At 48.0% G+C, this 27,094-nt stretch overlaps 1 protein-coding gene across 4 annotated transcripts in view; it reads left to right on the top strand.

Moving 5' to 3' along the window:
• LOC110514419 (multidrug and toxin extrusion protein 1) overlaps positions 1-27,094 on the top strand; it is a 55,205-nt gene that overhangs the window by 10,564 nt on the left and 17,547 nt on the right. For 3 of the 4 annotated variants that reach the window (XM_090188751.1, XM_090188753.1, XM_090188750.1), the window contains 7 exons: positions 633-730; positions 4,829-4,926; positions 16,758-16,871; positions 19,122-19,189; positions 23,182-23,290; positions 23,729-23,804; positions 24,542-24,611. In XM_090188751.1, coding sequence (XP_090044877.1) covers positions 633-730; positions 4,829-4,926; positions 16,758-16,871; positions 19,122-19,189; positions 23,182-23,290; positions 23,729-23,804; positions 24,542-24,611 — 633 coding nt within the window. The other variant, XM_090188754.1, reaches the window with a different exon arrangement.

Genomic DNA, 27,094 nt, shown 5'->3' on the forward strand with positions numbered 1-27,094 from the left:
TTCGTACATCAGCTGATATCTCAAAGTGCTGTACAGAAACCCAGCCTAAAACCCCAAACAGCAAGCAATGCAGGTGTAGAAGCACGGTGGCTAGGTAATAGGAGTGCTTGGTCTATAGATAACACATCTGGCCCTACAGTGGTAATAGGAGTGGTAGGTCTATAGAAAACATCTGGCCCTACAGTGGTAATAGGAGTGGAGGGTCTATAGATAACAACATCTTGCCCTACAGTGGTAATAGGAGTGGTTGTTCTCTATAGACCCACATCTGGCCCTACAGTGGTAGTAGGATTGGAGGGTCTATAGATAACATCTGGCCCTACAGTGGTAATAGGAGTGGAGGGTCTATAGATAACATCTGTCCCTACAGTGGTAATAGGAGTGGTGGGTCTATAGATAACATCTGTCCCTACAGTGGTAATAGGAGTGGAGGGTCTATAGATAACAACATCTGTCCCTACAGTGGTAATAGGAGTGGAGGGTCTATAGATAACATCTGTCCCTACAGTGGTAATAGGAGTGGTGGGTCTATAGATAGTGTTGTGTTTCGTCCTACAGGGTTTCATCTGTCCCTACAGTGGTAATAGGAGTGAGTGGTGGGTCTATAGATAATGTTGTGTTTCGTCCTACAGGGTATCATCTGGCCTACCGTGCTAGTAGGAGTGGTGGGGAACATTCTCAATGCTCTCATCAACTACATCTTCCTCTATGTGCTGGACCTGGGTGTAGCGTGAGTCATACATACTATCCATTCAGTGTAGATACCAGAGGTTTCCACCTCTGGATCGAGGAACACACTGCCAGATGCATCATTTCCCCCCCAGGACCAGCCACACTGGGAGACACATTTGAAATAGTATTCATGGAGCAGGGTGGAGAAAATCCCATTAAAACATGATTCTAAATGTATCTTCTGAAAGGCTGTCATCACCATTCAATTAATACATTAAATATATACATTTCGTCGTAGTGGAGCTATGTTATATATTTTTTCCACGGGTCTTTTATTTCCCCATTTCAATCTCGTGGCAACCCTATGCTTGGTGTGGCTGATATGAGCAAAGCAGACCATCTGCTATGCCCTTCAATATTTTGTTAGGCAAACCTGAATTTAAAATGTAGTGATTCTATTGAAACGAATGTCACAATTGTCCCGTTTGCGAGCCATGTTGTTAGGCTATGTTTAATCTTTGTTTCCTCTTCAGAGCACACTGGTGAGAAACAAAATAATTGAACTTCAAGTTTAGCACTGTATCTACACATGTTGAATTATCTGAATGATGATGATGGTGAAGGGGGTGATTGAATTTACATTAGAAACTGGGTGGTTTGAGCCCTGAATTCTGATTGGCTGAAAGCCATGGTATGGCAGACCGTATACCACGGGTTTGACAAAACATGTATTTTAGTAAGGCACCTCGGGGGTTTGCGATATATGGTCGATATACCACGGCTAAGGGCTGTGTCCAGGCACTCCACATTGCGTCGTGGTTAAGAACAGCCCTTAGCCGTGGTATATCAGCCATATATACCACACCTCCTCGGGCCTTATTAGTTAAAAATACAACAGAGGTTGGCAACTAGGTTTGGCCTTCAGACAAATTTTTTTCTGAGTTTGTTGCTATTCGGCTGGCCAGAACATTACTATTAGCAATAGCCTACTAGCTGCCCAGTTCATAGGCCTACACTACACATTTAACACTTGTAATTAGTGGTCAAATCAATGACAATAACCTAATCATTTCCATCTGATTTACAGCGGTAAAATCACCAATGTCTCTATTTAATACCTACTCAGGCTATTCATTCGTACATCAGCTGATATCTCAAAGTGCTGTACAGAAACCCAGCCTAAAACCCCAAACAGCAAGCAATGCAGGTGTAGAAGCACGGTGGCTAGGAAAAACTCCCTAGAAAGGCCAAAACCTAGGAAGAAACCTAGAGAGGAACCAGGCTATGTGGGGTGGCCAGTCCTCTTCTGGCTGTGCCGGGTGGAGATTATAACAGAACATGGCCAAGATGTTCAAATGTTCATAAATGACCAGCATGGTCGAATAATAATAAGGCAGAACAGTTGAACAGTATTTAACTCGGCAAGTCAGTAAGAGCAAATTCTTATTTTCAATGACGGCCTAGGAACAGTGGGTTAAATGCCTGTTCAAGGGCAGAACGACAGCTCGGGGGTTTGAACTTGCAACCTTCCGGTTACTAACCACTAGGCTACCCTGCCGCCCCATTATGACAGACCAGCTAGATGACTACTAACTAGTAGCTAGTTAGCTGGCTAGCCTCTGAAGGGGGTTCCGGTAATAGAAATAGCAGATCTGTACCACATTGGGTGAGGCGGGTTGCAGGAGAGTATATTCAGTCCTTAGATGGAAAGTGAGATTAAAGTATACACGGAAAAAACGAGGAAAACGATATTTACACGGGACAGGACAGGACAAGACCAAACACACAACCGACTGCTACGCCATTTTGGAACAGTTCTTGTAGGAGTAGGTTAGCTACACTAGGCTATTAGACTACATGTCATTGAAGTAGGCTAAGCTATACTATTTCATTTGTTCACGGCATCTAAACTGATTGGATACCCCTCTCCAAAACTCTCTCTACTGAACAAACGTGCTATACAGCACAAACCCAGCCAGCCAAATGATCTCCAGCCCACACCACCCATTCCGACACTGTTTTCATCTCCCATCAGCTCAGAGAAATCAGCCAATTAAATGTCTGCGACCTCCGGGAGGAGTTTCATCTCAGGGGTTATTTCTATTATGGGATGGGAGGGTAGGTATCTGTCTGACTGTTTCTATTATGGGATGGGAGGGTAGGTATCTGTCTGACTGTTTCTATTATGGGATGGGAGGGTAGGTATCTGTCTGACTGTTTCTATTATGGGATGGGAGGGTAGGTATCTGTCTGACTGTTTCTATTATGGGATGGGAGGGTAGGTATCTGTCTGACTGTTTCTATTATGGGAGGGTAGGTATCTGTCTGACTGTTTCTGTCTGTTTTTTCCTGCTGTGTTTCCTATACAGTATGTTTTGTTTGTGTTAATTAAGTGCTCAGATTTTCCTCTTCAAATAAACACTAATCTAAATAGTTTTGCTTTTCCGTTGACATGCATTTAAACACAGCCACTTTCAGGACCCTGTCTTTCAAAGATAATTCATAAAAATCCAAATAACTTCACAGATCTTCATTTTAAAGGGTTTTAATACTGTTTCCCATGCTTGTTCAATGAACCATAAACAATTAATAAACATGCACCTGTGGAACGGTCGTTAAGACACTAACAGCTTACAGACGGCAGGCAATCAAGGTCACAGTCATGAAAACTTAGGACACTAAGGAGGCCTTTCTACTGACTCTGAAAAACACCAAAAGAAAGATGGCCAGGGTCCCTGCTCATCTGTGTGAACCTGCCTTAGGCATGCGGCCTAGTGGTTAGAACATTGGACTAGTAACCGGAAGGTAGCCTAGTGGTTAGAACGTTGGAATGGTAACCGAAAGGTTGCAGTGTCAAATCCCCGAACTGACAATGTACAAATCTGTCGTTCTCCCCCTGAACACGGCAGTTAACCCACTGTTCCTAGGCCGTCAATGAAAATAACAATTTGTTCTTAAAACCTCTTAAAGCTAAGGGGCAGAATTTTCACTTTTGGATAAATAGTGTGCCCAATTTCAACTTCCTGCTACTCATGCTAAGAATATAAGATATGCATATTATTCATAGATTTGGATAGAAAAGTTTCTGTTTGAATCATGTCTGTGAGTATAATAGAACTTATGTAGCAGGCAAAACCCTGAGGACTAACTGTTCAGATTTTTTTTCCCCCCTCTCTGTTCACTATATTGTCTTTGCCATTGGATATTTAATAGGAACATATTTTCAGTTCCTACCGCTTCCACACGATATCGCCAGTCTTTGGAATATGGTTGAGGTTATTCCTTTGTGCTATGAAGAAGTAGGCCAACTCGGAACTGGGGACACTTTTCACGTGAACAGCAATGCTGGTTTGTTTTCGTTCCTATATTGAATACAGATTGCCCCGTCTACAATTTGATCGATTATTAACGTTTAAAAATACCTACAGTTCTATTACAAAAGTAGTTTGAAATATTTTGGCAAAGTTTATAGGCAACTTTTGAAACATTTTGTAGTGACGTTGCGTTTTTGTAAGCTGTCTTTTTCTGGATCAAAAGCGCTTTATAAATGGACATTTTGCATATATATGGACGGAATTAATCGAACAAAAGGACCAATTGTGATGTTTATGGGACATATTGGAGTGCCAACAAAAGAAGCTCGTCAAAGGTAATGCATATTTTATATTTTATTTCAGCGTTTTGTGTAGCGCCTGCTATGCTAGCTCCTTTGTTTACTGCTGGTGCAGATGGGTGCAGGCTATCAGATAATAGCTTCTTATGCTTTTGCCGAAAAGCATTTTTAAAATCTGACATGTTGGCTGGATTCACAACGAGTGTAGCTTTAATTGAGTATCTTACATGTGTGATTTAATGAAAGTTTGAATTTTATAGCATTTTATTTGAATCTCGCGCTCTGCATTTCCCCTGGCAATTGGCCAGTTGAGACGCTAGCGTCTCCCCTATCCATAAGAGGTTTTAACTGACTTGCCTAGTTAAATAAAGGTAAAAAAATTATAATAATTATACGATGTGGAAAGTAGTTAAAATAAAGAAAAACCCTAGTATGAGTAGGTGTGTCCAAACTTTTGACTGGTAGTGTATATATATATTTCTCTGTCTGTTTTAACTCCATCTCCCAGTACTACTTGACTTTATAAATCTCTGTCTATCTCAGTGGATCTGCTGCAGCCAACTCCATCTCCCAGTACTCCCTGGCTGTCTTTCTCTACTGCTATATTGTCTGGCAGGGTCTGCACAAGGCCACCTGGGAAGGTAAGTGTAACTCTAACCCCTAACCACAAGCACCTATTACCTAAACACTAGCCCCTAGCCACTACGCCCTAATCCCCAGCAAATTCCCCTAGCCACTACGCCCTAATCCCTAGCACATTCCCCTAGCCACTACGCCCTAATCCCTAGCACATTCCCCTAGCCACTACGCCCTAATCCCTAGCACAATCCCCTAGCCACTACGCCCTAATCCCTAGCACATTCCCCTAGCCACTACGCCCTAACCCCCAACACCTTCCCCTAGCCACTACGCCCTAATCCCTACCACATTCCCCTAGCTACTACGCCCCAATCCCTAGCACATTCCCCTAGCAACTACACCCTAATCCCTAGCACATTCCCCTAGCCACTACGCCCTAATCCCCAGCACAGTCCCCTATCCACTACGCCCTAATCCCTAGCATATTCCCCTAGCCACTACGCCCTAATCCCCAGCACATTCCCCTAGCCACTACGCCCTAATCGCCAGCACATTCCCCTAGCCACCACGCCCTAATCCCTAGCACATTCCCCTAGCCCCTACACCCTAATTTCTAGCACATTCCCCTAGCCACTACGCACTAATCTCCAGCACATTCCCCTAGCCACACGCCCTAACTCCCCAACAGTTTCCAATAGCCACTACGCCCTATTCCCCAGCACATTCCCCTAGCCACTACGCCCTAATCCCTAGCACATTCCCCTAGCCACTACGCCCTAATCCCCAGCACATTCCCCTTGCCACTACACCCTAACCCCCAACAGTTTCTCCTAGCCACTACGCCCTAACCCCCAACACCTTCCCCTAGCCGCTACGCCCTAATCTCTAGCACATTCCCCTAGCCACTACGCCCTAATCCCTAGCACATTCCCCTAGCCACTACGCCCTAATCCCTAGCATATTTCCCTAGCCACTACGCCCTAACCCCCAACATCCCTCTAGCCACTACGCCCTAGTCCCTAGCACCTTACCCTAGCCACTACGCCCTAATCCCTAGCACATTCCCCTAGCCACTACGCCCTAATCCCTAGCATATTCCCCTTGCCACTACGCCCTAACCCCCAACATTCCTCTAGCCACTACGCCCTAGTCCCTAGCACCTTCCCCTAGCCACTACGCCCTAATCCCCAGCACCTTCCCCTAGCCACTACGCCCTAATTCCCAGCCCCTTCCCCTAGCCACTACGCCCTAATCCCCAGCACCTTCCCCTAGCCACTACGCCCTAATCCCCAGCACATTCCCCTAGCCACTACGCCCTAATCCCTAGCACCTTCTCCTAGCCACTACACCCTAATCCCTAGCACCTTCCCCTAGCCACTATGCCCTAATCCCCACCACATTCCCCTAGCCACTACGCCCTAATCCCCCAACAGTTTCCCCTAGCCACTACGCCCTAATCCCCAGCACATTCCCCTAGCCACTACGCCCTAACCCCCAACATCCCTCTAGCCACTACGCCCTAGTCCCTAGCACCTTCCCCTAGCCACTACGCCCTAATCCCTAGCACATTCCCCTAGCCACTACGCCCTAATCCCTAGCATATTCCCCTTGCCACTACGCCCTAACCCCCAACATTCCTCTAGCCACTACGCCCTAGTCCCTAGCACCTTCCCCTAGCCACTACGCCCTAATCCCCAGCACCTTCCCCTAGCCACTACGCCCTAATTCCCAGCCCCTTCCCCTAGCCACTACGCCCTAATCCCCAGCACCTTCCCCTAGCCACTACGCCCTAATCCCCAGCACATTCCCCTAGCCACTACGCCCTAATCCCTAGCACCTTCTCCTAGCCACTACACCCTAATCCCTAGCACCTTCCCCTAGCCACTATGCCCTAATCCCCACCACATTCCCCTAGCCACTACGCCCTAATCCCCCAACAGTTTCCCCTAGCCACTACGCCCTAATCCCCAGCACATTCCCCTAGCCACTACGCCCTAATCCCTAGCACATTCCCCTAGCCACTACGCCCTAATCCCTAGCACATTCTCCTAGCCACTACTCCCTAATCCCCAGCACATTCCCCTGGCCACTACACCCTAACCCCCAACAGTTTCTCCTAGCCACTACGCCCTAACCCCCAACACCTTCCCCTAGCCGCTACGCCCTAATCGCTAGCACATTCCCCTAGTCACTACGCCCTAATCCCTAGCACATTCCCCTAGCCACTACGCCCTAATCCCTAGCATATTCTCCTAGCCACTACGCCCTAAACCCCAACATTCCTCTAGCCACTACGCCCTAGTCCCTAGCACCTTCCCCTAGCCACTACGCCCTAATCCCCAGCACCTTCCCCTAGCCACTACGCCCTAATCCCCAGCACCTTCCCCTAGCCACTACGCCCTAATCCCCAGCACATTCCCCTAGCCACTACGCCCTAATCCCTAGCACCTTCTCCTAGCCACTACGCCCTAATCCCTAACACCTTCCCCTAGCCACTATGCCCTAATCCCCACCACATTCCCCAAGCCACTACGCCGTAGTCCACAGCACCTTCCCCTAGCCACTACGACCTAGCCCCTACCACGTACACTTAAAAGCAGTGATCTCAGGGCAGATGTCCTCTCCTGGTCAGCCTAAATTGACCTTAGTGTCTCAGTTTAATAGTAATACGTGACAGGAGATGTTATATCACAAGGTTAGTCTTTAACCACCTGGGAGGGAGCGAGGGAGGGAGGTCAGAACAGGACAGGAAGGCTTTGTTCACGTTATGACATAACTGGTCACCTTTAGTTGTAGTTTGGTCAGAGATGGTCTATAATGTTGAGGTTGTATTTGAGCTCCGGTCCCAGGCCAGAGTCCAACTGTGTGTGAACAGATCATCTATCTGAGAGAGGAGTAGCAGTCTGTTCTGTTCCCATGCACTATATGGTTTCCCAATCCTGCTCCTGGGAACCCAAAGGGATGCACATTTCTGGTTTTGGCCGTAGCACTAACATACTTGATTCAACTAATCAATGTATCATCAAGCCTTAAATTTGAATCCGGTGTGTAGCACTAGGGCTGAGTGCTAAGGATCAGGATTGAGAAACCCTACAGTAAAAGGTTCTGCTTCACCTCTAACCTGCCATATCAAAGGTTCTGTATCACTCCACTAACCTGCCGTCTCAAAGGTTCTGTTTCACCTCTAACCTGCCATCTCAAAGGTTCTGTATCACCTCTAACCTGCCATATCAAAGGTTCTGTATCATTCCACTAACCTGCCATCTCAAAGGTTCTGTATCACCTCTAACCTGCCATATCAAAGGTTCTGTATCACTCCACTAACCTGCCATCTCAAAGGTTCTGTATCACCTCTAACCTGCCATGTCAAAGGTTCTGTTTCACCTCTAACCTGCCATATCAAAGGTTCTGTATCACCTCTAACCTGCCATATCAAAGGTTCTGTATCACTCCACTAACCTACCATATCAAAGGTTCTTTATCACCTCTAACCTGCCATCTCAAAGGTTCTGTTTCACCTCTAACCTGCCATCTCAAAGGTTCTGTTTCACCTCTAACCTGCCATCTCAAAGGTTCTGTTTCACCTCTAACCTGCCATATCAAAGGTTCTGTTTCACCTCTAACCTGCCATCTCAAAGGTTCTGTTTCACCTCTAACCTGCCATATCAAAGGTTCTGTATCACTCCACTAATCTGCCATCTCAAAGGTTCTGTATCACCTCTAACCTGCCATCTCAAAGGTTCTGTTTCACCTCTAACCTGCCATCTCAAAGGTTCTGTATCACTCCACTATCCTGCCATCTCAAAGGTTCTGTATCACTCCACTAACCTGCCATATCAAAGGTTCTGTATCACTCCACTATCCTGCCATCTCAAAGGTTCTGTATCACTCCACTATCCTGCCATCTCAAAGGTTCTGTATCACTCCACTATCCTGCCATCTCAAAGGTTCTGTTTCACCTCTAACCTGCCATATCAAAGGTTCTGTATCACTCCACTATCCTGCCATCTCAAAGGTTCTGTTTCACCTCTAACCTGCCGTCTCAAAGGTTCTGTATCACCTCTAACCTGCCATCTCAAAGGTTCTGTTTCACCTCTAACCTGCCATATCAAAGGTTCTGTATCACTCCACTATCCTGCCATCTCAAAGGTTCTGTTTCACCTCTAACCTGCCACATCAAAGGTTCTGTATCACTCCACTATCCTGCCATCTCAAAGGTTCTGTTTCACCTTTAACCTGCCGTCTCAAAGTTTCTGTTTCACCTCTAACCTGCCATCTCAAAGGTTCTGTTTCACCTCTAACCTGCCATATCAAAGGTTCTGTATCACTCCACTAACCTGCCATCTCAAAGGTTCTGTTTCACCTCTAACCTGCCATCTCAAACGTTCTGTACCACTCCACTAACCTGCCGTATCAAAGGTTCTGTACCACTCCACTAACCTGCCGTATCAAAGGTTCTGTACCACTTCACTAACCTGCCGTATCAAATTGTTCTGTATCACCTCTAACCTGCCATCTCAAAGGTTCTGTATCACCTCTAACCTGCCATCTCAAAGGTTCTGTTTCACCTCTAACCTGCCATCTCAAAGGTTCTGTATCACTCCACTAACCTGCCATATCAAAGGTTCTGTATCACTCCACTAACCTGCCATATCAAAGGTTCTGTATCACTCCACTATCCTGCCATCTCAAAGGTTCTGTATCACTCCACTAACCTGCCATCTCAAAGGTTCTGTATCACTCCACTAACCTGCCATCTCAAAGGTTCTGTATCACTCCACTATCCTGCCATCTCAAAGGTTCTGTATCACTCCACTAACCTGCCGTCTCAAAGGTTCTGTATCACCTCTAACCTGCCAAATCAAAGGTTCTGTATCACTCCACTATCCTGCCATCTCAAAGGTTCTGTTTCACCTCTAAGCTGCCATCTCAAAGGTTCTGTTTCACCTCTAACCTGCCATCTCAAAGGTTCTGTTTCACCTCTAACCTGCCATATCAAAGGTTCTGTATCACTCCACTATCCTGCCATCTCAAAGGTTCTGTTTCACCTCTAACCTGCCGTCTCAAAGGTTCTGTATCACCTCTAACCTGCCATCTCAAAGGTTCTGTTTCACCTCTAACCTGCCATTTCAAAGGTTCTGTATCACTCCACTATCCTGCCATATCAAAGGTTCTGTTTCACCTTTAACCTGCCGTCTCAAAGGTTCTGTTTCACCTCTAACCTGCCATCTCAAAGGTTCTGTATCACTCCACTAACCTGCCATCTCAAAGGTTCTGTATCACTCCACTAACCTGCCATCTCAAAGGTTCTGTATCACTCCACTAACCTGCCTTCTCAAAGGTTCTGTTTCACTCCACTAACCTGCCATCTCAAAGGTTCTGTTTCACCTCTAACCTGCCATATCAAAGGTTCTGTATCACCTCTAATCTGCCATCTCAAAGGTTCTGTATCACTCCACTATCCTGCCATCTCAAAGGTTCTGTATCACTCCACTAACCTGCCGTCTCAAAGGTTCTGTATCACCTCTAACCTGCCAAATCAAAGGTTCTGTATCACTCCACTATCCTGCCATCTCAAAGGTTCTGTTTCACCTCTAAGCTGCCATCTCAAAGGTTCTGTTTCACCTCTAACCTGCCATCTCAAAGGTTCTGTTTCACCTCTAACCTGCCATATCAAAGGTTCTGTATCACTCCACTATCCTGCCATCTCAAAGGTTCTGTTTCACCTCTAACCTGCCGTCTCAAAGGTTCTGTATCACCTCTAACCTGCCATCTCAAAGGTTCTGTTTCACCTCTAACCTGCCATTTCAAAGGTTCTGTATCACTCCACTATCCTGCCATATCAAAGGTTCTGTTTCACCTTTAACCTGCCGTCTCAAAGGTTCTGTTTCACCTCTAACCTGCCATCTCAAAGGTTCTGTATCACTCCACTATCCTGCCATATCAAAGGTTCTGTATCACTCCACTATCCTGCCATCTCAAAGGTTCTGTATCACTCCACTATCCTGCCATCTCAAAGGTTCTGTATCACTCCACTATCCTGCCATCTCAAAGGTTCTGTATCACTCCACTAACCTGCCGTCTCAAAGGTTCTGTATAACCTCTAACCTGCCAAATCAAAGTTTCTGTATCACTCCACTATCCTGCCATCTCAAAGGTTCTGTTTCACCTCTAACCTGTCACGGTTTTCTGTATGTGAAGGAGAGTCGGACCAAAATGCGGCGTGTAGATTACGATCCATGTTTATTGACTATAGCAACACGAATCTAAATACAAACAGTGCAAAATAATAAACGTAATGAAAACCGAAACAGCCTAAACTGGTGCAAACTAACACTAAGGACAGGAACAATCACCCACAAACACACAGTGAAACCCAGGCTACCTAAATATGGTTCCCAATCAGAGACAATGACGAACACCTGCCTCTGACTGAGAACCATATCAGGCTGAACATAGAAATAGACAAACAAGACATGAAACATAGAATACCCACTCAGATCACACCCTGACCAATCAAAACATAGAAAATACAAAGTAAACTATGGTCAGGGCGTGACAGTACCCCCCCCCCAAGGTGCGGACTCCGGCCGCAAAACCTGAACCTATAGGGGAGGGTCTGGGTGGGCATCTGTCCGCGGTGGCGGCTCTGGCACTGGACGTGGACCCCACTCCATGACAGTTTTAATCCCCCTCCTAAACGTCCCTAAATAGGTTACCCACCACAAAGATAACATGGGACAGAGGGACAGCTCGGGACAGAGGTAACTCGGGACAGATGGGTAGCTCAGCACTGAGAGGAAGCTCAGCACTGAGAAGAAGCTCAGCACTGAGAAGAAGCCCAGGCAGGTAGTAGAAACTACCAGAACCTGGCTGGCTGGCGGTTTCAGCAGATCCTGGTCGACTAGCAGATCTGGAAGAATCTGGTCGACTGGCGGATCTGGGAGAATCTGGTCGACTGGCGGATCTGGGAGAGTCTGGACGACTGGCGGATCTGAGAGAGTCTGGACGACTGGCAGATCTGGAAGAGTCTGGACGACTGGCAGATCTGGAAGAGTCTGGTCGACTGGCAGATCTGGAAGAGTCTGGTCGACTGGCAGATCTGGAAAAGTCTGGTCGACTGGCAGATCTGGAAGAGTCTGGTCGACTGGCAGATCTGGAAGAGTCTGGACGACTGGCAGATCTGGAAGAGTCTGGACGACTGGCAGATCTGGAAGAGTCTGGACGACTGGCAGATCTGGAAGAGTCTGGACGACTGGCAGATCTGGAAGAGTCTGAGCGACTGGCAGATCTGGAAGAGTCTGGACGATGGGCAGATCTGGAAGAGTCTGGTCGACGGGCAGATCTGGAAGAGTCTGGTCGACCGGCAGCTCTGGAAGAGTCTGGTCGACCGGCAGATCTGGGAGAGTCTGGTCGACCGGCAGATCTGGGAGAGTCTGGTCGACCGGCAGATCTGGGAGAGTCTGGTCGACCGGCAGATCTGGCTGCTCCATGCTAACTGGCTGCTCAATGCTGACTGGCAGCTCTGGCTGCTCCATGCTGACTGGCAGCTCCATGCCGACTGGCAGCTCTGGCTGCTCCATGCTGACTGGCTGCTCCATGCTGACTGGCGGCTCTGGCTGCTCCATACTGACTGGCAGCTCCATGCCGACTGGCAGCTCCAGCTGCTCCATGCTGACTGGCTGCTCAATGCTGACTGGCGGCCCTGGCTGCTCCATGCTAACTGGCAGCTCTGGCGGCTCCTTGCAGACTGGCAGCTCTGGCGGCTCCTTGCAGACTGGCAGCTTTTGCGGCATCCTGCAGACAGGCAGCTCTGGCGGCTCCTTGGAGACTGGCAGCTCCATGCAGACTGACAGCTCCTTGCAGGCTGGCAGCTCCTTGCAGGCTGGCAGCTCTTTGCAGACTGGCAGCTCCTTGCAGACTGGCAGCTCCTTGCAGACTGGCAGCTCCTTGCAGACTGGCAGCTCCTTGCAGACTGGCAGCTCTGGCTGCTTCATGTAGACTAACAGCTCTGGCTGCTCCTTGCAAACTGACAGCTCGGGCTGCTTCATGCAGACGGACAGCTCAGGCTGCTCCATGCAGACTGACAGCTCAGGCTGCTCCATGCAGACTGACAGCTCCTTGCAGACTGGCAGCTCCTTGCAGGCTGGCAGCTCCTTGCAGGCTGGCAGCTTTAGCGGCATCCTGCAGACAGGCAGCTCTGGCGGCTCCTTGCAGACTGGCAGCTCCTTGCAGGCTGGCAGCTCCTTGCAGACTGGCAGCTCCTTGCAGACTGACAGCTCCTTGCAGACTGGCAGCTCCTTGCAGACTGGCAGCTCCTTGCAGACTGGCAGCTCCTTGCAGACTGGCAGCTCTGGCTGCTTCATGTAGACTGACAGTTCTGGCTGCTCCTTGCAAACTGACAGCTCAGGCTGCTCCATGCAGACGGACAGCTCAGGCTGCTCCATGCAGACTGACAGCTCAGGCTGCTCCATGCAGACTGACAGCTCAGGCTGCTCCTTGCAGACTGGCAGCTCCTTGCAGACTGGCAGCTCCTTGCAGACTGGCAGCTCCTTGCAGACTGGCAGCTCCTTGCAGACTGGCAGCTCATTGCAGACTGGCAGCTCGGGCTGCTTCATGCAGACTGGCAGTTCTGGCTGCGCTGAACAGGCGGGAGACTCCGACAGCGCAGGAGAGGAGAGAGGCTCCGGCTGCGCTGAACAGGCGGGAGACTCCGGCAGCGCAGGAGAGTAGAAAGGCTCTGGCTGCGCTGAACAGGCGGGAGACTCCGGCAGCGCAGGAGAGTAGGAAGGCTCTGGCTGCGCTGAACAGTCGGGAGACTCCGATAGCGCAGTAGAGAAGAGAGGCTCTGGCTGCGCTGAACAGGCGGGAGACTCCGGCAGCGCAGGAGAGGAGAGAGGCTCTAGCTGCGCTGAACAGGCGGAAGACTCCGATAGCGCATGAGATGAGAGAGGCTCTGGCTGCGCTGAACAGGCGAGGCGCACTGTAGGCCTGATGCATAGTGCTGACACAGGACGTGCAAGGCTAGGGATGGGCACAGGAGGCCTGATGCGTGAGACTGGAACCAACTTCACCAGCCAACTAAAACGGACCTCAGGACGAGTATGGAGCGCTAACCCAGGTGCCATCAAATCCCTGACACGTTCCGTCAGGCGAATTCTATGCAAAATGCACCAACACAGCAACTCCCTCATTTCTCTCTCCTCCAATTTCCCCATTAACTCCTTCACAGTCTCTGTTTCACTCACCTCCAACACCGGCTCTGGTTCTGCTCTCCTCCTTGGCTCCTCACGATAAACAGGGAGAGTTGGCTCAGGTCTGGCTCCTGACTCTGCCACACTCTCCCTGAGCCCCCCCCCAAGAAATTTTTGGGGCTGACTATGAGGCCTCCGTCCGCGCCGCCTTGCTTGCTTCGCAAACTCCATTCTCCTATATCCTTCCGCGCACTGCTCCATCGAATCCCAGGCGGGCTCCGGCACTCTCCCTGGGTCGGCCGCCCACCTGTCGATCTCCTCCCAAGTCGTATACTCCATACTGCACTCCTCTTTGGGCTGCTCCTGTTGTTTCTTCTCCCGCTGCACCTTTGGGCGGCTACACTCCCCTGGTTTAGCCCAGGGTCCTCTCCCGTCGAGGATTTCCTCCCATGTCCAGAAATCCTTATTGCGCATCTCCTCGCGCTGCTCCTGCCTGTTGACACGCTGCTTGGTCCTTTTGTGGTGGGTGATTCTGTCACGGTTTTCTGTATGTGAAGGAGAGTCGGACCAAAATGCGGCGTGTAGATTACGATCCATGTTTATTGACTATAGCAACACGAATCTAAATACAAACAGTGCAAAATAATAAACGTAATGAAAACCGAAACAGCCTAAACTGGTGCAAACTAACACTAAGGACAGGAACAATCACCCACAAACACACAGTGAAACCCAGGCTACCTAAATATGGTTCCCAATCAGAGACAATGACGAACACCTGCCTCTGACTGAGAACCATATCAGGCTGAACATAGAAATAGACAAACAAGACATGAAACATAGAATACCCACTCAGATCACACCCTGACCAATCAAAACATAGAAAATACAAAGTAAACTATGGTCAGGGCGTGACATAACCTGCCATCTCAAAGGTTCTGTTTCACCTCTAACCTGCCATATCAAAGGTTCTGTATCACTCCACTAACCTGCCATCTCAAAGGTTTTGTTTCACCTCTAACCTGCCATCTCAAACGTTCTGTACCACTCCACTAACCTGCCGTATCAAAGGTTCTGTACCACTCCACTAACCTGCCATCTCAAAGGTTCTGTATCACTCCACTAACCTGCCGTCTCAAAGGTTCTGTATAACCTCTAACCTGCCAAATCAAAGGTTCTGTATCACTCCACTATCCTGCCATCTCAAAGGTTCTGTATCACTCTACTAACCTGCCGTCTCAAAGGTTCTGTATCACCTCTAACCTGCCAAATCAAAGGTTCTGTATCACTCCACTATCCTGCCATCTCAAAGGTTCTGTTTCACCTCTAAGCTGCCATCTCAAAGGTTCTGTTTCACCTCTAACCTGCCATCTCAAAGGTTCTGTTTCACCTCTAACCTGCCATATCAAAGGTTCTGTATCACTCCACTATCCTGCCATCTCAAAGGTTCTGTTTCACCTCTAACCTGCCGTCTCAAAGGTTCTGTATCACCTCTAACCTGCCATCTCAAAGGTTCTGTTTCACCTCTAACCTGCCATTTCAAAGGTTCTGTATCACTCCACTATCCTGCCATCTCAAAGGTTCTGTTTCACCTTTAACCTGCCGTCTCAAAGTTTCTGTTTCACCTCTAACCTGCCATCTCAAAGGTTCTGTTTCACCTCTAACCTGCCATATCAAAGGTTCTGTATCACTCCACTAACCTGCCATCTCAAAGGTTTTGTTTCACCTCTAACCTGCCATCTCAAACGTTCTGTACCACTCCACTAACCTGCCGTATCAAAGGTTCTGTACCACTCCACTAACCTGCCGTATCAAAGGTTCTGTTCCACTTCACTAACCTGCCGTATCAAAGGTTCTCGTATCACCTCTAACCTGCCATCTCAGAGGTTCTGTATCACCTCTAACCTGCCATCTCAAAGGTTCTGTTTAAACTCTAACCTGCCATCTCAAAGGTTCTGTACCACTCCACTAACCTGCCATCTCAAAGGTTATGTTTCACCTCCAACCTGCCATCTCAAAGGTTCTGTTTCACCTCTAACCTGCCATCTCAAAGGTTATGTACCACTCCACTAACCTGCCATATCAAAGGTTCTGTTTCACCTCTAACCTGCCATCTCAAAGGTTCTGTATCACTCCACTAACCTGCCATCTCAAAGGTTCTGTATCACTCCACTAACCTGCCATCTCAAAGGTTCTGTATCACTCCACTAACCTGCCATCTCAAAGGTTCTGTTTCACTCCACTAACCTGCCATCTCAAAGGTTCTGTTTCACCTCTAACCTGCCATATCAAAGGTTCTGTATCACCTCTAATCTGCCGTCTCAAAGGTTCTGTATCACTCCACTATCCTGCCATCTCAAAGGTTCTGTATCACCTCTAACCTGCCATATCAAAGGTTCTGTATCACCTCTAACCTGCCATATCAAAGGTTCTGTATCACTCCACTAACCTGCCATCTACGCATTCTGAGACATTTCTATTGGTGGGTGTGATCCCTGACCTCTTACCCCTAGGTTGGTCTGCTGACTACCTGCAGGAATGGGGTCAGTTCCTCACCCTAACCTCTTACCCCTAGGTTGGTCAGCTGACTGCCTGCAGGAATGGGGTCAGTTCCTCACCCTGACCTCTTACCCCTAGGTTGGTCAGCTGACTACCTGCAGGAATGGGGTCAGTTCCTCATCCTCACCTCTTACCCCTAGGTTGGTCAGCTGACTGCCTGCAGGAGTGGGGTCAGTTCATCACACTGGCCATCCCAAGTATGCTAATGCTGTGTTTGGAATGGTGGACCTATGAGATCGGCGGTTTCCTGGCAGGTACTGTTGTATATCATAATAAGAATAATTCCGCCTATGTCCAAAATGGCACCCTATTCCAGCGTTTCCCAAATGTTGGTGGCCGGGAGCCCAAGGGGTGCACGGTTAGTTAATGCCCCAACATTACACAGCTGATTTAAATTATCAAAGCTTCATGATGATTTCAATCAGCTGTTTAGTGTTAGGGCAATAACCAAAACGTGCACCCATTGCGGTCCCTAGGACCGAGTTTGGGAAAGTTTCTGCCCTATTCCATATATACAGCCCCACACTGGAAGTGTCATAATACCCATAAAACCTAGCAGCCAAACAGGGAATCGTTTTTTCGTCCAATCGTTTTTCCACAATGCATTTTTCACATATAGGATTTAAAAACACTTGAAATAAGGGCTGTGTTCAGTGTAGGTTTACCCTGGCGTTTTGATAACCATGTAAATCTATAGAACAAGGTGACTTTTCAATATGTTCGGCTCTACTCTCCCCGCTCTCCTCTCTCCCCGCTCTCCTCTCTCCACTCTCTCCCCGCTCTCCTCTCTCCCCGCTCTCCTCTCTCCCCGCTCTCCTCTCTCCCCGCTCTCCTCTCTCTCCTCTCTCCCCGCTCTCCTCTCTCCCCGCTCTCCTCTCTCCACTCTCTCCCCGCTCTCCGCTCTCCTCTCTCCCCTCTCTCCCCGCTCTCCTCTCTCCCCTCTCTCCCCTCTCTCCCCGCTCTCCTCTCTCCCCGCTCTCCTCTCTCCCCGCTCTCCTCTCTCCACTCTCTCCCCGCTCTCCTCTCTCCCCGCTCTCCTCTCTCCCCGCTCTCCTCTCTCCCCTCTCTCCCCGCTCTCCCCTCTCTCCTCTCTCCCCGCTCTCCTCTCTCCACTCTCTCCCCGCTCTCCTCTCTCCACTCTCTCACCGCTCTCCTCTCTCCTCTCTCCCCGCTCTCCTCGCTCTCCTCTCTCCCCTCTCTCCCCTCTCTCCTCTCTCCCCGCTCTCCCCTCTCTCTCCTCTCTCCCCGCTCTCCCCTCTCTCTCCTCTCTCCCCGCTCTCCCCTCTCTCTCCTCTCTCCCCGCTCTCCTCTCTCCCCTCTCTCCCCCCGCTCTCCCCTCTCTCCCCTCTCTCCCCGCTCTCCCCGCTCTCCTCTCCCCGCTCTGCTCTCCCCGCTCTCCTCTCTCCCCTCTCCTCTCTCCCCGCTCCCCTCTCTCCCCCCTCTCTCCTCTCTGCCCGCTCCCCTCTCTCCCCTCTCTCCCCTCTCTCCTCTCTCTCCTCCCTCTCTCCCCCATCTCCCCTCTCTCCCCCCTCTCCCCTCTCTCCTCTTTCCCCCCGCTCTCCTCTCTCCCCGCTCTCCTCTCTCCCCGCTCTCCTCTCTCCCCCCGCTCTCCTCTCTCCCCCCTCTCCTCTCTCCCCGCTCTCCTCTCTCCCCGCTCTCCTCTCTCCCCACTCTCCTCTCTCCCCGCTCTCCTCTCTCCCCGCTCTCCTCTCTCCTCTCTCCCCGCTCTCCTCTCTCCTCTCTCCCCGCTCTCCTCTCTTCCCGCTCTCCTCTCTCCTCATCACCCCTCTCTCCATATGTTCCCTTTCTCCTCATCACCCCTGTCTCCTCATCACCCCTCTCTCCATATCTTCCCTTTCTCTCCTCATCACCCCTCTTCCCTCTCCCCGTCTCCTCATCATCACTCTCTCCTCATCATCACTCTCTCCTCATCACCCCTCTCTCCATATCTTCCCTTTCTCTCCTCTTCACCCCAGTCCCCTCTCCCCGTCTCCTCATCATCACTCTCTCCTCATCACCCCTCTCTCCATATCTTCCCTTTCTCTCCTCATCACCCCTCTCCCCGTCTCCTCATCATCACTCTCTCCTCATCACCCCTCTCTCCATATCTTCCCACTCACCTTCTTTCACCTCTCTCCTCATCACCCCTCTCTCCATATCTTCCCTTTCTCTTCTCATCACCCTTCTCCCCTCTCTCCTCATCACCCCTCTCCATATCTTCCCTCTATTTCCCTCTGCCTCACACCCCCTCTCTCTCTTACTCCTCTCTCCCTCCCCCTCTTTCCCCTCTCTCGTCTCTCTCCTGATCTCCCCTCTCTCCATATCTTCCCACTCTCGATTCTCTCCTGTCTCTCCATTCTCGCTCCCTTTCTCTCTTCCCCCTTCCCTTCTCTATCTTATGTATCTTCCCTCTCTCCCTATGTCCCCTTCTCTCTCCATCTCTCCCCTCTCCCATTTCTTCATCTCTCCTTATCTTCCCATCTTCTGCCTCTCCCCTCTCTTAGGTCTTATCAGTGAGGTGGAGTTGGGGGCTCAGTCTGTTGTCTATCAGCTAGCTGTCATCACCTACATGGTAACATCACACTGTCTATCAGCTAGCTACCATGGTAACATCACACTGTCTATCAGCTATCAACCATGGTACCATCACACTGTCTATCAGCTATCTACCATCACCTACATGCTAACATCACACTGTCTATCAGCTAGCTACCATGGTAACATCACACTGTCTACCAGCTAGCTACCATGGTATCATCACACTGTCAATCAACTGTCTACCATGGTAACATCACACTGTTTATCAGCTAGCTACCATGGTAACATCACACTGTTTATCAGCTAGCTACCATGGTAACATCACACTGTCTATCAGCTATCAAAACCATGGTAACATCACACTGGCTATCAGCTATCAACCATGGTAACATCACAATATCTGTCAGCTATCTACCATCACCTACATGCTAAAATCACACTTTCTATCAGCTATCTACCATCACCTACATGCTGACATCACACTGTCTATCAGCTATCTACCATGGTAACTTCACACTGTCTATCAGCTAGCTAACATGGTAACATCACACTGTCTATCAGCTAGCTAACATGGTAACATCACACTGTCTATCAGCTAACTACCATGGTAACATCACACTGTCTATCAGCTAGCTACCATCACCTACATGCTAACATCACACTGTCTATTAGCAATCTACCATGGTAACATCACACTGTCTATCAGCTAGCAACCATGGTAACATCACACTGTCTATCAGCTAGCTACCATGGTAACATCACACTGTCTATCAGCTATCAACCATGGTACCATCACACTGTCTATCAGCTATCTACCATCACCTACATGCTAACATCACACTGTCTATCAGCTAGCTACCATGGTAACATCACACTGTCTACCAGCTAGCTACCATGGTATCATCACACTGTCTATCAACTGTCTACCATGGTAACATCACACTGTTTATCAGCTAGCTACCATGGTAACATCACACTGTTTATCAGCTAGCTACCATGGTAACATCACACTGTCTATCAGCTATCAAAACCATGGTAACATCACACTGGCTATCAGCTATCAACCATGGTAACATCACAATATCTGTCAGCTATCTACCATCACCTACATGCTAAAATCACACTTTCTATCAGCTATCTACCATCACCTACATGCTGACATCACACTGTCTATCAGCTATCTACCATGGTAACTTCACACTGTCTATCAGCTAGCTAACATGGTAACATCACACTGTCTATCAGCTAGCTAACATGGTAACATCACACTGTCTATCAGCTAACTACCATGGTAACATCACACTGTCTATCAGCTAACTACCATGGTAACATCACACTGTCTATTAGCAATCTACCATGGTAACATCACACTGTCTATCAGCTAGCAACCATGGTAACATCACACTGTCTATCAGCTAGCAACCATGGTAACATCACACTGCCTATTAGCTATCTACCATGGTAACATCACACTGTCTATCAGCTAGCCACCATGGTAACATCACACTGTCTATTAGCTAGCTACCATCACCTACATGCTAACATCACACTGTCTATCAGCTAGCTACCATGGTAACATCACACTGTCTATTAGCTAGCTACCATGGTAACATCACACTGTCTATTATCTAGCTACCATGGTAACATCACACTGTCTATCAGCTATCTACCATGGTAACATCACACTGTCTATCAGCTAGCCACCATGGTAACATCACACTGTCTATTAGCTAGCTACCATCACCTACATGCTAACATCACACTGTCTAGCAGCCAGCTACCATGGTAACATCACACTGTCTATCAGCTAGCTACCATGGTAACATCACACTGTCTATCAGCTAGCTACCATGGTAACATCACACTGTCTATCAGCTATCAACCATGGTAACATCACACTGTCTATCAGCTATCTACCATGGTAACATCACACTTTATATCAGCTATCTATCATGGTAACATCACACTGTCTATTAGCTATCTACCATGGTAACATCACACTGTCTACCAGCTAGCTATCATCACCTACATGCTAACATCACACTGTCTATCAGCTATCTATCATGCTAACATCACACTGTCTATCAGCTAGCTACCATCACCTACATGCTAACATCACACTGCCTATTAGCTATCTACCATGGTAACATCACACTGTCTGTCAGCTATCTATCATGCTAACATCACACTGTCTATCAGCTAGCTACCATCACCTACATGCTAACATCACACTGCCTATTAGCTATCTACCATGGTAACATCACACTGTCTATCAGCTATCTATCATGATAACATCACACTGTCTATCAGCTAGCTACCATCACCTACATGCTAACATCACACTGTCTATCAGCTATCTACCATGGTAACATCACACTTTATATCAGCTACCTATCATGGTAACATCACACTGTCTTTTAGCTATCTATCATGGTAACATCACACTGTCTACCAGCTAGCTATCATCACCTACATGCTAACATCACACTGTCTATCAGCTATCTATCATGCTAACATCACACTGTCTATCAGTGTGATGTTACCATGGTTGATAGCTGATAGACAGTATAATGTTACCATGATAGATAGCTGATAGACAGTGTGATGTTACCATGGTAGATAGCTGATAGACAGTGTGATGTTACCATGGTTGATAGTTTGACATCACACTGTCTATAAGCTGTCTATCAGCTAGCTACCATGGTAACATCACACTGTCTATCAGCTAGCTACCATGGTAACTTCACACTGTCTATCAGCTAGCCACCATGGTAACATCCCACTGTCTATTAGCTATCTACCATCACCTACATGCTAAAATCACACTGTCTATCAGCTAGCTACCATGGTAACATAATACTCTCTATCAGCTATCTACCACGGTAACATCACACTGTCTATCAGCTAGCTCCCATCACCTACATGCTAACATCACACTGTCTATCAGCTAGCTACCATGGTAACATCACACTGTCTATCAGCTAGCCACCATGGTAACATCACACTGTCTATTAGCTAGCTACCATCACCTACATGCTAACATCACACTGTCTATCAGCTAGCTACCATGGTAACATCACACTGTCTATTAGCTAGCTACCATGGTAACATCACACTGTCTATCAGCTAGCTACCATGGTAACATCACACTGTCTATTAGCTAGCTAACATGGTAACATCACACTGTCTATTAGCTAGCTACCATGGTAACATCACACTGGCTATCAGCTATCAACCATGGTAACATCACAATATCTGTCAGCTATCTACCATCACCTACATGCTAACATCACACTTTCTATCAGCTATCTACCATCACCTACATGCTGACATCACACTGTCTATCAGCTATCTACCATGGTAACTTCACACTGTCTATCAGCTAGCTAACATGGTAACATCACACTGTCTATCAGCTAGCTAACATGGTAACATCACACTGTCTATCAGCTAACTACCATGGTAACATCACGCTGTCTATCAGCTAGCTAACATGGTAACATCACACTGTCTATCAGCTAACTACCATGGTAACATCACACTGTCTATCAGCTATCTATCATGGTAACGTCACACTGTCTATCAGCTAGCTACCATGGTAACATCACACTGTCTATCAGCTATCTATCATGGTTACATCACACTGTCTGTCAACTAGCTACCATGGTAACATCACACAGTCTATTAGCTAGCTACCATCACCTACATGCTAACATCACACTGTCTATCAGCTAGCTACCATGGTAACATGAAACTGTTTATCAGCTAGCTACCATGGTATCATCACACTGTCTATCAGCTAGCTACCATGGTATCATCACACTGTCTATCAGCTCTCTACCATGGTAACATCACAATGTCTATCAGCCAGCTAACATTACACTAAGATACATTACATCATGATATTTAGAACAAAAATGTTATTTTTCTAGCTCACATCTGTCTGTCTCTCTCTCTCTCTCTCTCGCTCTCTCTCTCTCTCTCTCTCTCTCTCTCTCCTTCTCTCCCCACATCGTCCCCTTTCAGTTTCCTCTTGGATTCTCAGTAGCAGCCAGTGTGAGGGTGGGCAACGCTCTGGGTGCAGGGAACACAGAACAGGCCAAGCTGTCTGGGAAGGTTGCCTCCATCTGTGCATGTACGTAGCAGCAACTAGCTAGTGATGCTAGCATGGCTCTAGTATGGGCCAGATCTTAATGGACCAAGCATGACAGGTTCTGTATCACTCCACTAACCTGCCATCTACGCATTCTGAGACGTTTCTATTGGTGGGGGTGATCCCTGACTTCTTACCCCTAGGCTGGTCAGCTGACTGCCTGCAGGAGTGGGGTCAGTTCAACTCTAGAGCTCTGTCAGAATTTCAACAAAAAAAAAAAAACTTGTTTTCTTTTTGTCATTATGAGGAAAAAGTTTTATTTAATCCATTTTAGAAGAAGGCCGTAATGTAACAAAGTGTGGATAAGGTCAAGGGGTCTGAATACTTTCCGAATGCACTGTATATGGAGGGTGACTTTGTTTCTTGAATAATATGAATGATTGTCAGAATGGTTACTAACGCTTTGTCTTTTCTGTCCAGTCATCGTCTCGTGTTTTGTCAGTACGTTTGTCCTCGTGACTAAAGACGTGATGGGGTACATCTTTACCACAGAGCAGTGAGTACAGACACACACCCACCACACTGATTAACTTTAGAAACCTTGTGTGTCTGTGTGTGTGTGTGTGTGTGTGTGTGTGTGTGTGTGTGTCTGTGCGTGTGTGTGACATCTTGTAGACACACAGACATCACATAACTTCCGTAACATCCAGTAATCAGTGGCCCCTTAGCCTGGGGGCAAGTTTGTTTGGAATGTTAGCACCAACAGGTCTGGGACCATTCTAGTAGAACCAAGTGGCTCCTTAGCCTGGGGGCCAGTTTGTTTGGAATGTTAGCACCAACAGGTCTGGGACTACTCTAGTAGAACCCAGTGGCCCCTTAGCCTGGGGGCCAGTTTGTTTGGAATGTTAGCACCAACAGGTCTGGGACCACTCTAGTAGAACCCAGTGGCCCCTTAGCCTGGGGGCCAGTTCGTTTGGAATGTTAGCACCAACAGGTCTGGGACCACTCTAGTAGAACCCAGTGGCCCCTTAGCCTGGGGGCCAGTTTGTTTGGAATGTTAGCACCAACAGGTCTGGGACCACTCTAGTAGAACCCAGTGGCCCCTTAGCCTGGGGACCAGTTTGTTTGGAATGTTAGCACCAACAGGTCTGGGACTACTCTAGTAGAACCCAGTGGCCCCTTAGCCTGGGGGCCAGTTTGTTTGGAATGTTAGCACCAACAGGTCTGGGACCACTCTAGTAGAACCCAGTGGCCCCTTAGCCCTGAAAGAACCTGTCTCTCTGTGTGTTCCAGGGACATTGTGAAGAGGGTGGCTGACATCATGATCCTGTATGGCTTCTTCCATCTGGCAGACACCTTCGTGGTGAGATTACACTGTGTGTGTGTGACAGGGCCTAATGTGTGTGTGACAGGGCGTGATGTGTGTGTCGTGACAGGGAGTAATGTGTCTGTCGTGACAGGGAGTAATGTGTCTGTCGTGACAGGGCATAATGTGTGTCGTGACAGGGCGTGATGTGTGTGTCGTGACAGGGCATAATGTGTGTGTCGTGACAGGGCGTGATGGGTGGTATTGTGACAAGGAGTGATGTGTGTGTGTCGTGACAGGGCATGATGGGCAGTGTCGTGACAGGGCGTGATGTGTGTGTCGTGACAGGGCGTGATGTGTATGTCGTGACAGGACATAATGTGTGTGTCGTGACAGGGCATTTTATTTATTTATTTATTTATTTATTTTACCTTTATTTAACCAGGTAGGCAAGTTGAGAACAAGTTCTCATTTACAATTGCGACCTGGCCAAGATAAAGCAAAGCAGTTCGACAGATACAACAACACAGAGTTACACATGGAGTAAAACAAACATACAGTCAATAATAAAGTATAAACAAGTCTATATACAATGTGAGCAAATGAGGTGAGAAGGGAGGTAAAGGCAAAAAAGGCCTTGGTGGCAAGGTAAATACAATATAGCAAGTAAAACACTGGAATGGTAGTTTTGCAATGGAAGAATGTGCAAAGTAGAAATAAAAATAATGGGGTGCAAAGGAGCAAAATAAATAAATAAATTAAATACAGTTGGGAAAGAGGTAGTTGATAGGGCTAAATTATAGGTGGGCTATGTACAGGTGCAGTAATCTGTGAGCTGCTCTGACAGTTGGTGCTTAAAGCTAGTGAGGGAGATAAGTGTTTCCAGTTTCAGAGATTTTTGTAGTTCATTCCAGTCATTGGCAGCAGAGAACTGGAAAGAGAGGCGGCCAAAGAAATAATTGGTTTTGGGGGTGACTAGAGAGATATACCTGCTGGAGCGTGTGCTACAGGTGGGAGATGCTATGGTGACCAGCGAGCTGAGATAAGGGGGGACTTTACCTAGCAGAGTCTTGTAGATGACATGGAGCCAGTGGGTTTGGCGACGAGTATGAAGCGAGGGCCAGCCAACGAGAGCGTACAGGTCGCAATGGTGGGTAGTATATGGGGCTTTGGTGACAAAACGGATTGCACTGTGATAGACTGCATCCAATTTGTTGAGTAGGGTATTGGAGGCTATTTTGTAAATTACATCGCCAAAGTCGAGGATTGGTAGGATGGTCAGTTTTACAAGGGTATGTTTGGCAGCATGAGTGAAGGATGCTTTGTTGCGAAATAGGAAGCCAATTCTAGATTTAACTTTGGATTGGAGATGTTTGATATGGGTCTGGAAGGAGAGTTTACAGTCTAACCAGACACCTAAGTATTTGTAGTTGTCCACGTATTCTAAGTCAGAGCCGTCCAGAGTAGTGATGTTGGACAGGCGGGTAGGTGCAGGCAACGATCGGTTGAAGAGCATGCATTTAGTTTTACTTGTATTTAAGAGCAATTGGAGGCCACGGAAGGAGAGTTGTATGGCATTGAAGCTTGCCTGGAGGGTTGTTAACACAGTGTCCAAAGAAGGGCCGGAAGTATACAGAATGGTGTCGTCTGCGTAGAGGTGGATCAGAGACTCACCAGCAGCAAGAGCGACCTCATTGATGTATACAGAGAAGAGAGTCGGTCCAAGAATTGAACCCTGTGGCACCCCCATAGAGACTGCCAGAGGTCCGGACAACAGACCCTCCGATTTGACACACTGAACTCTATCAGAGAAGTAGTTGGTGAACCAGGCGAGGGAATCATTTGAGAAACCAAGGCTGTTGAGTCTGCCGATGAGGATGTGGTGATTGACAGAGTCGAAAGCCTTGGCCAGATCAATGGATACGGCTGCACAGTAATGTTTCTTATCGATGGCGGTTAAGATATCGTTTAGGACCTTGAGCGTGGCTGAGGTGCACCCATGACCAGCGCTGGAACCAGATTGCATAGCAGAGAAGGTATGGTGAGATTCAAAATGGTCGGTAATCTGTTTGTTGACTTGGCTTTCGAAGACCTTAGAAAGGCATGGTAGGATAGATATAGGTCTGTAGCAGTTTGGGTCAAGAGTGTCCCCCCCTTTGAAGAGGGGGATGACCGCAGCTGCTTTCCAATCTATGGGAATCTCAGACGACACGAAGGAGAGGTTGAACAGGCTAGTAATAGGGGTGGCAACAATTTCGGCAGATAATTTTAGAAAGAAAGGGTCCAGATTGTCTAGCCCGGCTGATTTGTAGGGGTCCAGATTTTGCAGCTCTTTCAGAACATCAGCTGAATGGATTTGGGAGAAGGAGAAATGGGGAAGGCTTGGGCGAGTTGCTGTTGGGGGTGCAGTGCTGTTGACAGGGGTAGTAGTAGCCAGGTGGAAAGCATGGCCAGCAGTAGAAAAATGCTTATTGAAATTTTAAATTATGGTGGATTTATCAGTGGTGACAGTGTTTCCTATCTTCAGTGCAGTGGGAGGC

This window comes from Oncorhynchus mykiss, chromosome 10, assembly GCF_057628025.1.
Source record: "Oncorhynchus mykiss isolate SJ-2025 chromosome 10, ASM5762802v1, whole genome shotgun sequence".
Classification (NCBI taxonomy): Eukaryota; Metazoa; Chordata; class Actinopteri; order Salmoniformes; family Salmonidae; genus Oncorhynchus; species Oncorhynchus mykiss.